Here is a 17,974-nt window from a genome sequence, read left to right on the forward strand (position 1 = left end):
TCTTTAAGGAAACTTCAGAAGGACTATAAGAATCTTACTTGGCAGTGATAAGTATTACACCTCTGTTATTCTGTTGGCATAGGGTCAATTTTAACTTCTCTTTGTGGTTTACTTTAGATTTTTATCCTGCCAAAGATGTTTGGTGTTTTAGTAAACACAGACTTCAAACTATGTGGTGACTAAGCAAAGCCCTTACATAAAGCTTGGAATAGGATTTTATAAATAGTTCCAATGAAAGACATTTTGAAATAAGCAGGGAAAAAAAATCTCACGTTTATAAAAATTATTTTCAGAACGCCACTTAAAAATTCAAATTAAGTCCTAATCACTTAGATATTAAAATAAACCATAAAACAAAATCTAAAGGAGTGATAGTACATACACCAGCTTTCAATGGTAGCTGCTTAGTAAAAATGAGTGTCTGAGGGTGTATTCCAATTTCATCCTCTTCAAATTGTGCAGCTCAGATAAATGTTTATTTTACTGAAAATATTTGCAAAATTACAATATAAATACATGAATATATTAAGATAGGATGATTATATATAATGTATTCTTATCCATATATATAAAATGAATGCAGTAAATATAGCATATTCTCGATGAATTGTTAGTACACAGTGTTTCTTAGTAAAGTACATACAACCTATTATTAAGCAACAATTATCTAGTTTTCAAATGTACATCTCAGGAAGTTTTTAGGATGAAAGGATACACTAAATCTCCCAATACCCTTTTTGGTTGGTGAAAGTTAGTTCTGCAAATTTTGAAATAATACTATATTGATTTTAGCAATGGTTCTGAGGCTCTTCGCATTTTCTTAATTTGAAACTTTATTTCTTTAGTCTGGGTGTTTTCTTAATGACACTGTATCAGCCAACCATGCCTTTAATTCTTACACAGTATCATGTACTGTCTTTTCATTAGTTGTTTTAACACACATCAACAATGAAACAGAATTACTAAAAAAATTTTTTTCTGCACAAATTCCCAAAATTAACTTTCAGGGTATTATGGGGAGTCTCAACTAGATATAGTCTCAACTGTAATACTAATCTGGGCTAGAAGTAGTTTTTTATTGATTTTAGTTCTTAAGAATACAAATATGAACTCTACTTTAAGTGTTCATTAAATGTATTGGGAGTTGTTTCAAAAGCATCTTCTACCCTTCTCCGTTACACTGATTTAATGGAAACTTATTATAGCAGTTCCAACACAAACATCTGCATGCAAGAGATCACCCTACAGATTCTAACTACATAGTTATTGAAACACATCCCACCTTTCAAGTGGCATAAATGTACATCTTCTATATACAAAAGGTAAAGTGCATTATTAAATTAGTGAACTGACAGATTGTCTGCCTGGACCATATAGCTTTCAAATAGACAAATGTGAAATTCTCCCATTAGAACCAATTATTTCAAGAGGTTCCAACTAGCTTTTCCACCCTGTCGTTTACTTTTTGGCCATGCTCTTTAGTGCAAATAAGCTTGTGTTTGACTCAAGTTTAAGGGACATGGCAGTTTGGGGTTTTAACAAGGAAAATTATAAAATGTGGCAGAACTTTTAATACTTTTATAATACATTGCATCTTTTGCATATTAAGCAACAGATTAGTGTTGCTTTCAATTGCTAGGAGCACACTGCCAACTATTATGAGGAACCCGTTTCCAAATTTCATACTATTAGCTTATATTATTACAGTTTTGAGTCTATACCACATTATGCTTGGGTTATGTGCAAACATCATCAGTGTTTTAGAATTATACAATGAACTAGTAATTTTGGTTACTAACTTGAATGTTCATTTTTTGACTTCTAACATCCAGTTGCCTTAAGAGTTTAATGTCTTCAAGGCAGGGATCCTATTATTTTGAAGAATACCATGTACACTTGCAGCTCCATTTATGTTACAAATGACAATAAATAAAATGTATATTGCACAGATAAAAATAGTAGCTTATTTTATAAGATACATGGCAATACATGTCTTAATACCAGAGTTTTGAACTGGATCTTATTTGATTATGGCTAATGGATAATTGGGAATTTTAAGTATCAAAAAATTGTAACATCATTTCATTTTTCAATGAATACATATAAAAAAGTGAAACAAAAGGACTGGCAGAAGGCTTAGTGATTCTAAAGTATATTCAATTGCCGGTATATATGCATCTACCAATCTATAGCTTTGAGATGGTAATAACTTTGAAGTATACATACAATGTAGAAGATTTGGCTACGTAACTAATTCTTTACTTAAACAATTAATGCAAAATTAATATTTATATACAATGAATTAAAGATATTTAAGTCTGACATGTATTGTGTATATGTCTATATACACACGTATGTATGTATATAGACACACACTCTCAAATCTTATCAGACTAAAAACCAAGAAAGAAATCATTTAGACTTAATGGATATAAGTATTTTACGAGGGAAGGTTTTTAAGAGAGAGTATACAGTCATAGCAATAGTGATAGGAACACTCGAATACTGGAACATGCACAGCTCCAGTTTGCCAAAATCTGACAGGTTGATAATTATTAATAGGCACTATGATGGGCAGGAATAACAATCAGTAGTACAGTAATTCAAGTGCACATCACTCCTTCATATACCAAAAGCTACTTTTTATCAAGTCTACAATAGTTATTTTACAGTTAGGACTGTTTAAAGATCCTTGCTACTTTTAGAGTCTCAACACCCACCATGTGCTATTAACTCTAGTATTTCCAACTATCTTCCAACCTTCAGTTGTTCCATAGTAATCCAGATGGTCCACATTTATGATGAACTAATGAGATTCCTTCATACTACTTGGGGAAACGTGAAATACAATCTGAAAACCAATACCAGCATATATGTCTGGGTTACTGATTGCTTGTTTTTAAATAAGATAAGCCAGTAATATTATTTTCTTAACTCATAACGTTTTCTTAGTGACCTTACTTAAATGTACTTGGGGACAAACTTCTGAAGGAAAAAAATTATTAAAATTATTTTGAACTACTTATGGTATATAAAAGGAGAGCTACATTCTGATCTCAATCCATGCAGCCAGCTCTCATAAATGAGAGCTATATTTGGGGGTTGAAATCAGTGTCTGGCTCTTAAATATGATTATATGGACTTATTGTGTGGGAGGTGAATAAAGCCAAGATAAAAGACAATAGTTTCAATCAGAATAAAATGCAGCTCAACAGATAAAATTCTAGTCAGTTAATACAGGGTGGGTTGGTACACATATACAATATATCCACTTGTTTAAAAATTGCTTAGGTGTTGAAAAATTGCTGTGGCACTTCCTGGAAAGCAATTTTTAATACAGGTAACTGGGTGAGTCTTGTGTAAAGTAAACCTTTTTAAGTATCATAAAGAGCACCTTGGAAAATGCTTGAATTTTCCTTTCAAATATGTTCATAACCAATCTAAAATATTTTCCCAGGCTGAAAATTTATATTCTAAATGCTTTTTAGAAAAAGAGTTGTTTGTTTGTTTGTTTGTTTGTTTTTCTGGAATTAAAATACCTGTAAAAGCCAGGTTTATATTGGAAGTGTTGACACGGTTTTAAGGGTAGCAATTGCAAAAGTGCTACTAAAATGTATTATTACAGATGTATTTTTGTATCAGTGAACTGGTGCACCAACCCCTCTGAAATAGTGCTAAAGAAGAAGCATAAAATAGAACACCTTGAGTCCACGATATATTTTGGGGGAAAAAAAAAAAAACAACCTCTCACAACCTTCAAATTAGCATGAAAGGCTAAAACACCAAGATTTCCATAGCAAAGCCATAGGATGAAGCCTCCCACTCAACAGTGACATAAAAGTAATTCCTAAAACTTCGGAAAGTCAATAAAAATATATGGTACAGTAAGTAGAGGTAAAGATAGGGTTATAACTAGTTTAGAACAACCAATTAAAACTCTCCCACGGCTTTGATATGGCAACTATAAACTCCAGGGTTACCACAAAATTTGAAATTATAGAATATTGTAGTAGCTGTAAGATTTGACTCTTTAATGGTATGGTTTAATACTGTTATCCAATGAACAACTGATATATTTCTACATGTACTTTTATAAATAAATATATTTGTATTATACTTGAGGTCAATTTCTGTTTCTGTGGTAACTGCCCTACAAGTAAGCTTAGCAGCTTTTAACTAAGTAGGGATGGAATACTTTTTTGGGGAACTTGTTAAATAGAAATTCACACTTCCATATTAAGTATATGTATCTTTCTCAGGATTATGTCATAGTGCAATGTAAATCTTAGTTATGGTATTTAGAAGGTCAGAATGTCACATTTTGTGCTGATTTGCATACTTCAATGGTCTGGAGCAGTTGAAGCAGCTAAACTATTTAGCTCTGGGAAGATCGGAATTCCCATAAGAATTATAATGTTCTACGTATAACATGAGAATCAGACTCCTTGAAGTATAAACTACCAGAGGTATTACTAATAACAAAGGGCCAAAAAAGAGGAAAAACTTCTTCAAATGATTATGGATCAGTACTTTTAGCCAATTTTATGATTTAAAATTTTGCCTGATGGAGTTCAAATTCACTCTAGTCGAGGCATTCTTGTTCTTCACCACTGGCCCTTCTGCCATCCATTCTCTTTTCTTTATGGCTGTTGCAAATTTTCCTCATCTCTTCTTCATACTTGATAAAATTCTCCCCAAACCTTGTCCAAGCTTTGAATGGAACAGTAATAGTATTACGGTAAGGTGGCCTCACCTCACTTACCTTCAGGAAAATTCCATATTTATTAGAGCCCACATCAAAGTAGAACCTTTTATTGTCCACTCTGAAAGAAGTCCCCTCTGGGAGTTCAAGTGGGTCATCATCTCCACCTCTTCGTTCTTCTATGTCCCCTTCGCCATAGTCTTCAATTAGCTGAACCAAGGCATCACGAAACTCGATCATTCCTTGTGCTGGGAGCACAATAGTCTGTTCTTGGCCCAAACTGTGACCAAAATAACCTATCATGCCAGTCCCCCGCATCATGGTTTGTCTAATTCTTAGGAAGCGACCCCGCTGATTTTCCTTTAGGTCTAGATAGTATTTCCTATTGTCCCTCTCTATGTAGTCTGTTTTGAGGACACTATGAGGGTGCTCTTCGGACCCTACAGAGACTGGTGGGGAGGGTGCCGAGTGCTTCTGTCTCCTCCTGGACGCTTGCTCTTTGCCGTGGCCATGCTCCTGTCGGTGGCCTTTCAGGCCCAGGTGGGCATAATGCTCGATGAAGTCCCCTAGACAGTCCTTCAGCTCCGCTGCCACAGACAGGGACAGAGTCAGTTTACTCTTTCTGATATTGTCCTGCCGGCCTCTCCCTATCCAGACTTCAGCTATCTTTAGGAACCGGCCCCGGGAGCTTTGCTTCACGTCTAGGTAAAACCTCTTTTTCTGGATGTCCACTCGTTTGGAGGCCAGCTCCTGGATTTCGGCTGCACCCCCAGCCTGATTAGGGGTGGCTGAGGCCGCGTAGTGGGGGTAGTGGGAGTGCTGGGCCTGGGGATAGAGTCTACTCTTGCTTAGGCCAGAGCCCCCTACATTCTTGCCGCCGCGGCCGCGGCCGCCGCCGCCTCCCCTTCGCCTGGCTCTTTCCATCTTCAGCTGCAAGTGACAAACAGACACACGGGGTGGGGTGGGGGAGGGGTGTTGAGAACAATCGCAGACGCCCCTCGGCCTGCGCTGCCCCCGCCTCCGCCCGGGACCCCCACACCGGGCCGCGGTGCACGGCGCCCGCCGCCGCAGCGCCCGGCTCCCGCCTCTGCCCGACCGTCGGCGGCGACAGGCGGCGTCTCCCGGCTCCACACCGCGCACACAGCATCCCTCCGCCGCCCCGGCCTCCCGCTCGCCGCCGGGCCGCCGGCCTCAGGCTCGGCAGCCCCGGGGTCCCCAGCCAGTAAACACTCACATCGACACTGCCATCACCGCTGCTACCGATGCCCTTCACGACCGCCGCCGCCGCCAGCTCTCGGCCCCTCTGCTGCAGCCGCCGCAGCCGCTGCCCCCCGCCAACTCCCCCGCCGCCGCCGCCGCTCGCACCGTCCCCCGCCGGAGCAGCCGGGCAGGGGCATCGCCTGCGGCGCCCGCCGCCGCCGCCGCCCCTCCTGCGGCCGCTGCGGGGGCCGCCGCCTCTCTTCGGGCACCGGCCCGATACCCGCCGGGAGGGGAGGGGGGGGTGGCGGCGGGGGGCGGGCCGTGGACCCCGCCTCCTCCAGCACAGCCCGCTGAAGGGAAGAGAAGGTCTCGCGCTCTTCCTCGGGGCGCGCCCTGACCGAAGCCCGGCGCGCGGTGATGGACTATGAGTGCGAGGTGACTGGACAGGTGTGAAGATGGTAATGAGGACGGAGGTGGCGAGACTGTTGTGACTTCTCCAGGTTCCTCCGGGATGCAGGACTCTGGCGGCCCACCGGCATCCGCACAGGGACTACATTTCCCGGAGGGCTCAGCGGTAGCGAGAGTCCTTGCGCATGCGCGCCGCCTGGCCCGCTGGGCTTGATGGGAGGGCTGCAGAGCACCACGAATGGAGGACGGGGGAGGGGCGGACCTCGGAGGGAGGGGTGGAGAAGATAGGTCTACCCCAGCTGATAATGTGCCGTGGGCGCCGTGACGCCAAGGCGTGCGCTCTGCGGCGCGGGAATAAGGTCTGTTGAGTTGGTATCCGGCCTGGATGCCTGGCTTCCAGGCCCTGCTGTTGTGGCGCTTCACAATTCATCCAGCTGAAGGAGGAGACCCGTTGAACTGGCTCTTCTCAGGGTAACGTGACCTCCCTACCCCTGTTTCAGCCAGCTCCAGACCCTGGGGTATCATTCTAGCCTTCCCAGACATTGGGGGTGCGTGCTCAGTCCCGAAGAGCAGGCCACTGGGCAGTGTGTAGGAGGTGCGTTAAAACCCGCGACCTCCTGCCCCTTCCCACCTCCGGAGCATACCGGAAAAGGGCCCCCACATGCCGCAGGTCTTCCCAGGGCTTCTGTCAGCCAAAAAGTGAGCTTTCCCATTCCCTCCCACCTTCAGCTTGTGCCACCGGTTGCTTGTCTTGGGCCCTTGGGATTGTACCCTTCGGATCCAGCCTTTACTGCTGCGGAAATGGAGCCACTCCATATTTTCATAACAAAGTCGAGGGAAATAACCTATTACGTGTAATTTAGCAAATTAAGTTGGATTTCTTGAGTTTAAATCCTTTAACATTAAGTTTTGAGTAAAGAGCCGAAGGAAAGCTAGTTCTGTGGCTGGGGTGGGGCGGGAAGTGCAAAGGCCCTGAGGAAGCCTGTTTGGCGTGTTCAAAGAGCAGTCTAGGAGGCCAGTAAGTTTAAAGCACAATGAGATAGTAAGGGAGAAGGTGGAGGAGATAAAGTCAGACGGGAAAGAGCTGAGGACAGATAGTGTAGGGCCTGGTAGGGTATTTTGAAAATTTGGGTTTTCATTCTGAGGGAGGTGGGAAGCTATTGGAGAGTTTTGTCAGGGAAACATCATCATCTGAATGATCTTTAAAAAAAAAAAACAAAAAACTGGTAAGGGGCATCTGCCTAGCCCAGTCATTTGAGCCTCCGACTTTGGCTCAGGTCATGAGCTCACAGTTTATGGGTTCGAACCCCGACAGCCTGTCAGCGCAGAGCCTACTTTGGATCCTCTGTCCCCCCTCTCTCTCTGCCTCTCCCCTGCTTGTGCTCTCTATCAAAAAATAAATAAAACATTAAAAAAAATAGAAAACACTGGTAAAATATATGTAACAAAATGTGCCACTGAAACAGTTTTTAAGTGGACAGCTCATTGACATTAATTACACTCACTATGTTGCACAGCCATCACCACTATTTAAAAATAATTTTTTTTAATGTTTACTCATTTTTTTGAAAGGAGAGCGAGCACAAGTGGGGGAGGGGCTGAGGAAGAGGGAGACACTGAATCTGAAGCAGGCCTCCAGGCTCTGAGCAGAGCCTGGCACAGGGCTCAAATGCACGAACCCAGAGATCATGACCTGAGCTGAGGTCTGGTGCTTAACTGAGCCACCCAGGTGCCCCCATCACCACTATTTTTAAAACTTTTTCACCCCAAGTTCTAACTGGTTAATTATTCAATAATTCCCCATTGCCCCTTCTGCCTAGCCCCTGGTAACCTCTAATATAGTCTCTCTCTATGAATTTGCTCATTCTGGAATCATATAATATTTGAGTTCTTAAACATTTTTTAATTTTAATTTTAAAAAAAAATATTTGTGCTTTTGCATCTGGCTTATTTCATTCAGCATAATGTTTTCAGGGTTCATTCATGTTGTACCGTGTATCAGAACTTAATTTCTTTTGGCACACCTGGGTGGCTTAGTCTGTTAAGCGTCCAACTTCAGTTCAAGTCACTCTCCTATGGTTCGTGAGTTTGAGCCCCGTGTTGGGCTCTGTGCTGACAGCTCAGAGCCTGGAGCCTGCTTTGGATTCTGTCTCCCTCTCTGTACCCCTTCTCCGCTCACATTCTGTCTGTCTCTCTCAAAAATAAACATTAGGGGCGTCTGGATGGCTCAGTTGGTTGAGCGTCCGACTTCGGCTCAGGTCATGATCTCACGGTTCATGGGTTCAAGCCCTGTGTTGGACCCTGTGCTGGCAGCTCAGAGCCTGGAGTCTGCTTTAGATTCTGCCCCTCCTTTTCTCTCTGCCCCTCCCCAACTCATGCTCTGTTTCTCTGTCTCAAAAATAAACAAACATAAAAAAATTTAAAAAAAAGTTAAAAAAATAAAAAAGAACTTATGGCGGAGTAATATTTTATTGTGTGTTTATATTCCATTTTATGTTCATCTGTTGATGGACACTTGGTTTTTTTACCACTTTTGGCTATTGTGAATAATGCTGCAGTGAACACTGGCTTACAAATATCTGCTTGAGTTCCTGTTTCCAATTCTTTTGGGCATATATCTAGGAGTGGACTTGCTGGATCATGTGATAATTCTGTTTCAGTTGTTGAGGAGCTAACTGCCCAACCACATTGGCAGCACTGTTTTACATTTAACCAGCAATGTGGTAAAACTTCTAGTTTCTCCATATCTTCTCTAAATAATTTTCTTCCTCTTTCATATAATTCTTATTCCTAGGTGATGAAGTGAAGTGATATCTTATTGTGGTTTTGATTTGCATTTCCTTAGTGACTAATGATGTTGAACATTTTTTTTTCATGTGCTTATTGGCTATTTGGTATATCTTCTTTGGCGCAATGTCTGTTCAAGTTTTTGCCCATTTTTATTTTTTTAAAATTTATTTACTGAAAAATTTGTTAATGTTTATTAATGAGAGACAGAGTGTAAGTTGGGGAGGGGCAGAGAGGGAGGGAGAGAGAGAGAATCCCAAGCAGGCTCCTCACTGTCAGCGTGGAGCCTGATATAGAGCTTGAACTCATGAACTGTGAGGTCATGATCTGAGCTGAAATCAAGAGGTAACTGACTGAGCCACCCAGGTGCCCCTATTTGTTTTTGTTTTTAGTGGAAAACACTTTATCACAAAGTGATTGCATACTCAGGAAATATCTGGCCTCACTGTGCTGAATCAATGCATTCGGCTTGTCCTCTGCAGCCTAGTATCTATTTCCACCTTCAGCCATCTTTAAATGGGACAATAAAGGACAAGAGAGTACAGAGCTGGATACATTAATAGTCTTAACAGCATGGTGGTTGTATTCTATCAACTTAGTTGGATCCATTCAGGTAACTTTTTTGTTTCCCTGTACAAGTCACAGTGCTTAATGAAGACTGCTGTGAAAAGCACTATTTTCCATTTGCACACAGCTTCCATATTCCCTGATCCCTCTGCACGGTTTTTAACAGTCACCCTTTATATTCAAAGTCTGCTTTGTATTGTCTTTCTCTCAAAGAGTTTTAAATTTCCTCCAAAAGTCCTAGGTGATCAGAAGCTACAGATATTTTGTAGCCACATCTACCCCTATGACTGGAAAAGGGAGAAATTGATTTTGTAAGAGATACACTGAGAAATCAAATCCAGGATTCACTTTGTTCTTAAAACAGAGAATGAAACCACTGACTACCAAATGTGCTTTGATAGCTACTTTTAGTTTCCAAACTTCTATTTTACTTTCCCAGATTAATTCAGTATTAAGTTTCAGGAAATAAAATAATTATGTAGTTAAACAGAGATACTTATACAAACAAGAACTGTGTTTACAATGTACCAATCTGTTAAAATCAACAGTAGACATAGATATTTAGAACTAAACCCCCAGTCAAGTAGACTAGCACTCACCATTTGCCTAAGCCCCATCCAATGATAGTAAACATCCTGTTGGAATCTGCTCCAAAAACAAAAGCTTTACCAACCAAATGTCAAAGTAAACAGGTAGTAAAGACCTATTTGATACTAGTAACCAGTGGTATCATTTTCACTCTTTAGGGTTTAAGTACAAGTAAATGTTGGTATTTTTTCTTTTAAGTTGGCACTATTATAACTTTTTATTTGGTAGTTTTTAAGAAGTTCCCTAGGTTGCTGGTTCACATAGACTTAAATTTTCTAGCCATAAGCCATCTGAATTAAAGGAAATAAGTAAAGACATTCTACTATTCAGAAAAAAAAAAAAAAAAAAACAAAAACCCAGCCAAATTTACTATAGTTTACATGAAATGCTATTCCCCTCTCCCCCAAACTATGAACCACATATAATAAAAGCTGTGATAGTCCTGATGTCAAGGTTATAAGATTTTTCTAACTCAGTAAATCATGTAAAGAAGAAAAGTTAAGGAAAGTGTGTTTTTAGCACTAAGAATATTTTAATTAGGAACAGAGTTAGGTCTCTCTTGAAAGGGAGAGTCGTAATAGCTGGTCACATATCTTAAGTTCGCTGAAGAAGTTACTACTTCTGGCCCACTCAACAGTGGAGAAGAGGGTTTGATCAGCCATTTTGCACATAAACCCAAACGTGCTCAGCTTTTTGTGCTTGCTTTAGCTTGCTCTTGCTGCAAATAGGCCATGACTTTGGCCTGGACTTGAGGCTCATCTGGTTCACACTTCACGAGTTGCAGTATCAGATGTGGGATGCTTGCTGGGGAGCTTGTCTGGTAACTGTCCATGGAGGAATATAACCCGTTATTGACTCCCGTGAGCTGGTGTCAGGGTCTGGGTACTCAGACTTGATGGCCTGGCTAGGGGACTGAAGTAACCCTTGCGGGCTGCAATGAGGTGGCATTGTCATGCTAATGGAGGATGTTACAAAGGGACTTCTGTCATAGTCTGTAGGAGGCAAGGCCTTTGGAGGCCTTTGGAGATAAAATGCATGTTCTGAATTGCAGAAGAGATTCTGAGCTCAGAGGGCATTGCTTGGATCACGGGAGACATGGCTTCTAGCTTAAGTCCACTGGCTCGGATGAGGGCTTTTTTCTGTTTTAGAGACCCATCTGTCTTGTACATTGGCCCAGATTTATTCCTTCCCCTGTGCATTTGGTTGGCCCTTTACTGCTTCTAGCTTCATTCCAACACAGAGACATTTTTTAAATTGACAGTAAGAACAACGCTTTCTCTGTGTTTTATCAATTTGGCAGTTCTGGTGTTCTATACATGTGTACCTTTTATTATTTTGGACTGTGCTTGAAAAACCCTTTGCAGCTTTCACAGGTGAGGAGCCCATAACGGTATCCAAACACTTTATCGCTACACACTGGACAGAGCTCTTCTTGATCTTCATCATAGGAGTAATTCAGCATTTTAAACTGAGACACTTGCATGTTTTCCGGCATCTGCCCCTGTTCCCCATGCGACTGAGCCAGTCTCAGGGCTTCAGTCCCCACTTTGGGCAGCATGATAAGGTGGCTCTGGGTGGAGATAGGGAGTCCTTGTCTGTCCAGAAACCCAGCACCTCCCTCTCCTGCCTCATTTACACCTCTCGTGTGTCCAAGAGCAGTCCTTCCAGCCCCAAGGGTGAGGGTGCTGGGAAGAAAGGGGAAAGATGAGGAGAAAAGGGGAGGTGAGTAGGACAGAGGAAGGCTGGGATGAGGGGTGATGACAGTCCCTTTGCCCATTTTTAAATTGAGTTGTTTAGGGGCGCCTGGGTGGCGCAGTCGGTTAAGTGTCCGACTTCAGCCAGGTCACGATCTCGCGGTCCGTGAGTTCGAGCCCCGCGTCAGGCTCTGGGCTGATGGCTCGGAGCCTGGAGCCTGTTTCCGATTCTGTGTCTCCCTCTCTCTCTCTGCCCCTCCCCCGTTCATGCTCTGTCTCTCTCTGTCCCAAAAATAAATAAAAAACGTTGAAAAAAAAAATTAAAAATAAAAAAATTGAGTTGTTTATCTTTTTGTTATTGCGTTGTATGAAATCTTCATAGTATATTCTCTTTATTAAAACACTTACCAGAAATATGATTTGCAGATATTTTCTCCCATTCTGTGGATTGTCTTTACACTTTTGGATAATGTTCTTTTATTCATAAAAGTTTTAAATTTTGATAAAGTTCAGTATATCTATTTTTTCTTTTGTTGCTTGTGCTCTTGTTGTCATGTTTAAGAATTTGTTCTCAAGTCCAAAGTCATGAAGATTTACTTCTATGTTTTCTTCTAAGAGTTTTTTATAGTCTTAGTAGCTCTTATATTCGAATCAATATATTTTGAGTTAATTTTTGTATATGGTGTGAGATAGAGGTCCAAGTTCATTGTTTTTGCAGGTGGAAATCCAACTGTCTCAATATCATCTGTTGAAGAACTTCTTTTTTCACTGAATGGACTTGGCATCCTTGTCAAAAATCAGTTGGCCATAAATGTAAGAATTAATTTCTGGAAGCTCAATTCTGTTCCACTGATCTATATGTTTATTCTTATGCCAGTACAACACTATTTTGGTCACTGTAGTTTTGTAGTATGTTTTGAAATTGGAAAGTGTGAGTCTCCAACTTTATTCTTTTTGAAGACTGTTATGGCTATTCAAGGCCCTTGAAATTCCATAAGAATTTGAGGATTGGCTTTTTCATTTCTGGCAAAAAGGCTGTAGGAGTCTTGATATTACATTGAAGCTGTAGTTAGCTTTGGGTAGCATTGGCACCTTATCAATGTTAAGCATTTCTGTCCATGAACATGGATGTCTTTCCATTAATTGGTATCTTTAAAATCTTTTCCAGCAGTGTTTTGGAAGTATTCAAGTTTTTCACCTTCTTGGATAAATTTACTATTAGGTATTTTATTTTATTCTTTTAGATGCTATTATAAATGAAATTACTTTCATAGTTCTTTTTCAGATTGTTCATTGCTAGTGTGTAAAACACAGCCGGCTTTTTGTGTATTGATCTTGTATCCTACAACTTTGCTGACTTTTCTTATTAGATCTAGTGGATTTCTTGTGGATTCTTTGGGATTTTTGTATGTAGGATCATGTCATCTGTGAATAGAGATAGTTTTAATTTTTCATTTCCAATTTGAATGTTTATTATTATTATTTCTTTATGTCTAATTTCTCTGGCCAGAATTTCCCAAACAGTGTTGAATAGTAGTGGTGAAAGTGAATATCCCTGCCTTGTCCTTTTTTTTTAAAAATTTTTTAAAGTTTATTTATTTTGAGAGAGATTGAGTGGGGGAGGGGCAGAGAGCGAGGGAAAGAGAGAATTCCAGGCAAGCTCCACACTGTCAATCTTTTCACCACTGAATATATTAGCTGTGAATTTAAGTGTATTTATTTATTTCGGGGGGTGGAGCAGAGGGAGAGGGAGAGAAAGAATACCAAGCAGGCTCAAACTCACGAACCCTGAGATCATGCCCTTAGCCAAAACCAAGAGTTGGACACTTAACTGACTGAGCCACCCAGGTGCCCTGCTTTGGATTTTTGATAAATGCCTTTTAACATATTGAGGAAGTTCCTTTCATTATTAGTTTTTTGAGTCTTTTTTTTTATCATGAAAGAGTGGTGGATTTTTCAGATGTTACGTGTGTGTGTGTGTGTGTGTGTGTGTGTGTGTGTGTGAACTGAGATGATTATGTGGTATTCTTTCATTCTAGTGAAGTGATACATTTGCACTGATTCATTTTCTTATGTTGAACCACCCTTGCATTCCTGTGATAAATCTCACTTGGTTATGGTGTATTATTCTTTAAATTGAATTATCTTTTAACAGAATCACTTTGGCCACTGTTTTGGGAATAGATTGTAGAGACAAGGAGATAAGAGGTAATGTGGCTTGAACCAGGATTTTAGCTATGAAGGTGGTGAGAGAAGGTGGATTTCAGCTTTATTTTGAAGGTAAAATTTTTACTGCTAGATTGGATGTGAAGTGTGAAAGGAGAAGAATCAAGGATAACTAAGGTTTTTGGCCTGAGCAATCAGAAGAAGGATGGAGGTGCATTTACTGAGAACTGTAATTTATAGAAGGAGTAGTTTGGGGAGACTTTTATACATACCCACTGTGATTTGCCCATTAGACACTCAAGTATTTAGTAAATAATTGGACATACAAGATTGAAGTTCATAGGAGTGGTCTAGGTGGTTTATATAAGTTTGGAAGTTGTTAGTGTGCTATAGGTAATTTTAAAGCCATCAGACTGTTATCTTCAAGGGAGTGAATGTAGAGAAGAGAATGAAAAGGTCTATGACCTGAATCTAGAATGCTATGAGGTTTAGAGATTGGGGAGTTAAGGAAGGACTAGCAAAGGTACTGAGAAGGATTCTTACTGATACAGGTGGAGAATAATTGTTACAGATGCTTAATAAAGTGTTTGAAGAAGGATGATGTGGGGGGTGCCTGGGAGGCTCAGTCGGTTAAGTGTCCAACTGTTGATTTCTGCTCAGGTCATTATCTCATGGTTTATGAGCTCGAGCCCCGCATTGGGCTCTGTGCTAATGCTGTGGAGCCTGCTTGGATTTCTCTCTCTCTCCCTCTCTCTGCTCTTACCCTGCTTGTACTCCATCTCACTCTCAAAATACACAAGCAAGCAAGCAAACAAACTTCTCATAAAAAAAAAAAAAAAAAAAAAGAAGGTGGATATGACTAATTGTGTTATATGTGGCTGGTGTATTGAGCCAGATGAGGACTGAGAATTGACTGTAGGATTTGGCAACATGAAAGTCTTTGGTAAACTTAATATGAGCTCTTTTGGTGGGGTGGAGTGATACAGTGAGTTTAAGAGACAATGGAAGGAATAGAAATTGAGACACTAGTGTAGATGACTCTTTTGAGTAGTTTTTCTATAAAGGGGAGAAAAAGAATGGAGCAGTTAGCCCAGAGTCAAGTTTGTGTTTTTAAGATGGAAGAAATTGCAGTATGTGTATATACTGATAGGACTTTGGGACTTTTCTGGTAGACTAGTAGAGAGAGCAAAATTGGTGATTTGGGAGAGAGGTGAAAAGTGCCCGTGAGTAGATGAGAGAGTATGGAATCTAGTACACACATGGAGGGGCTGGATTTAGGCACACAGATAGCTCACAGGAGATATATAAATGTATATGTATCTATCTATACATATATGTATATTCTGTTTCTATATATATATACATATATATGTATGTGTGTGCACATACATCCTGGTACCTATGTCAATATTGATGTCAATGTGTATATGTAGATTTCTACGCCTCCTTAGCATGGGCAAGTTCCCAATTCCTTATTGTGAGAGATATATACTATAATATATATACATATATATATGATTGTATACATTATATGTTATTATAGATTTTATTATTTGCATATATATACAGATACTATATATATACACCACCTATATACATATATGCATCTACGTCTATATGTAATCTGCAGTTGGCAAGCTGGAGACATAGGAGAGCTGAAGGTACAGTTCTAGTCCAAGTCTGAAGGTCTGAGAACCAGGAGAGCTGATGGTATATGCTTCATTCCAAGTCTGAGTTTAAAGGCAGGAGAAGACTAATGACCTAGCTTGACTGCAGTCAAGCAGAGAGAGTGAATTTTTTTGTACTCAACCTTTTTGTTCCATTTAGGCCTTCAGCAGATTTGAAGCTCACCCACATCAGGGAGAGCAATCTGTTGTATTCCATCTACTGATTGAAATGTTGGGGCGCCTGGGTGGCTCAATCAGTTAGCATCAGACTTCAGCTCAGGTCATGATCTCACGGTCAGTGGGCTCGAGCCTCATGTGGGGCTCTGTGCTGATGGCTCAGAGCCTGGAACCTGCTTTGTATTCTGTGTGTGTCTCTCTCTCTCTGCCCCTCCCCCACTGGTGCTTTGTCTCTGTCTCTCAAAAATGAATAAACATTAAAAAAAAAAAAAAGCAAATGTTAACTTCATCTAGAAACACCCTGACAGACATGCCTAGAATAATTTTAACTAAATATCTTGGCTCAGTGTGGCCCATTCAAGTTGACACAATAAAACTAGCCATCATGGCAGAGTATATGGGCATAGATACAATTATGTGAATACATTTCAGGGTAAGGACATATGGAAGTTCTTTTTTAATTGCTTTTATTTTCAGTGAAATCTGAAGTAAGGTGGTCAGCTGAAAGGATGGGGGAGGAGATATGATAGGTTTAAGCAGAGAGGAAATGATATGAAATAGTTATTAAAAAATTTTTTTTTGAATGTTTATTTATTTTTGAGAGAGAGAGAGAGACAGCGTGAGGTGAGAAGGGGCAGAGAGAGACGGAGGCAGAATCTGAAGCAGGCTCCAGGCTCCAAGCTGTCAGCACAGAGCCTGACACAGGGCTTGAACCCTGGAACCATGGGATCATGACCTGAGCAAAAGTTAGACACTCAACCAACTGAGCCACCCAGGTGCCCCTGAAATAGTTATCTTAGAAGGAGAGGATAGGAAATAGATAAGTGAAAAGTTGTAGAATTGCTAGGAAGACTTTTGGTGGTCATAAATTTAAGGTGAGACCGGTCAGCATGGTTGGGTTTTTCACCTGCTGCATTCAGTTAGCTGCATAGGTACAGGCATAGAGTAGGCAGAGAATTTGTTTTCTTCAGGCAGGGTGAGAGTTTTAACAGGAGAGAATAATGAAGCCAAAGATGCACAATGAAGCTAAGGGAGTATGAAAGTAAGTGGTTATAATTTTGCAATTTAAACTGCTCAAGGAGGAAGTAAGGACTACCTGGTGGTGAGGAGAGTGGAAAAGTAGGACCATTGGATTATAGGTCCTACTTGGATCAAAGGATTGTTTGAATTGAATTTCTAAAGGGAATGAACTTGGAAAATAGGAGATGTTGATTAGAGAATGAGATGCTTAGAATTGAGATTATGGAAGGATTCAGTCATTGGTAATGACATGGCATCCCTATGGGAACAAATGAGCAGAGCAGGGTGTAGGCAAGACAATTGGAGACCTAGTCAGAAAACTGAGAGGCACTGTCTTTGGAAATTTTGCATCAAACGTTGTAAGCCCTTGGACAAGTAGAGAGGAAAAGAGGTAGGATGTAGATATAAATGATTATAATACTGACGGTGATGGTCCATTAACATGAAACTCAAATATCACCAACTTGTTCTATACCCAACACTGAAAAGTTAGATATTGAGTTACATATGGATATATTGCAACTCATAGTCAACCCACAACGCCTTCACGGACTTCTGTTCTTTGACCAAAGTGTTCTTATAAGAGTGGCAGGTGATGGATGACATCTTTTCTTAGTTGTTAATTTGAAGTCTTTCACCAAAGGCTTATTATAATGCTTCTGTAGGAATTTTTCCTGGCTTTCTGGGTAGTCTTCTTTGCCTTGTCTTCTCTCTCAGGGTTGTGAATAATTTATTGGTGGAAAGCAGGCAGAGAGGTAGGAGTATTCCATGACTTAGCAATTTCATGTCTAGGAATCCATCCTATAGAAATAATAATATGAATGCCTAAAGATACACATAAGGGTGTTCATTGACCATTATTTGTGATAAAACTTGTAAGTAAACTGTCATCAATAGGGAATAGTTAAACAAATTATGATAAAGAAAATGGAATTCTGTATAGTCTTTAAAAAATCAGTTCAAGAAGTAGTATTAGATTTTATTTATTCCATCCCATC

General features: G+C 40.5%; 2 protein-coding genes and 1 pseudogene across 6 annotated transcripts in view; 1 reads left to right on the forward strand and 2 right to left on the reverse strand.

Annotated features, from left to right (window-relative positions):
* PURG (purine rich element binding protein G) overlaps window positions 1-6,015 on the reverse strand; it is a 38,433-nt gene extending 32,418 nt beyond the window's left edge. Inside the window, exons 1-3 of one of the 3 annotated variants that reach the window (XM_042983151.1) lie at window positions 5,937-6,015; window positions 4,763-5,632; window positions 2,519-2,520 (exon numbers count right to left, since the gene is read on the reverse strand). In XM_042983151.1, the coding sequence (XP_042839085.1) occupies window positions 2,519-2,520; window positions 4,763-5,626 (866 nt within the window). In that variant the 5' untranslated portion in view covers window positions 5,627-5,632; window positions 5,937-6,015. Of the gene's footprint in view, window positions 1-293; window positions 5,633-5,936 lie in introns of those variants that run through there. The other 2 variants (XM_042983150.1, XM_042983149.1) reach the window with 2 other exon arrangements.
* Window positions 6,016-6,359: 344 nt separating this feature from the next.
* Window positions 6,360-17,974, forward strand: part of WRN (WRN RecQ like helicase) — a 149,859-nt gene continuing 138,244 nt past the window's right edge. Inside the window, exon 1 of one of the 3 annotated variants that reach the window (XM_042983152.1) lies at window positions 6,360-6,781. The gene's annotated coding sequence lies outside the window, so the exon portion shown is untranslated. Of the gene's footprint in view, window positions 6,782-12,676; window positions 12,760-17,974 lie in introns of those variants that run through there. The other 2 variants (XM_042983154.1, XM_042983153.1) reach the window with 2 other exon arrangements.
* Window positions 10,166-11,819, reverse strand: LOC102955850 (annotated as a pseudogene).

This window comes from Panthera tigris, chromosome B1, assembly GCF_018350195.1.
Source record: "Panthera tigris isolate Pti1 chromosome B1, P.tigris_Pti1_mat1.1, whole genome shotgun sequence".
In the NCBI taxonomy this organism is placed as follows: domain Eukaryota; kingdom Metazoa; phylum Chordata; class Mammalia; order Carnivora; family Felidae; genus Panthera; species Panthera tigris.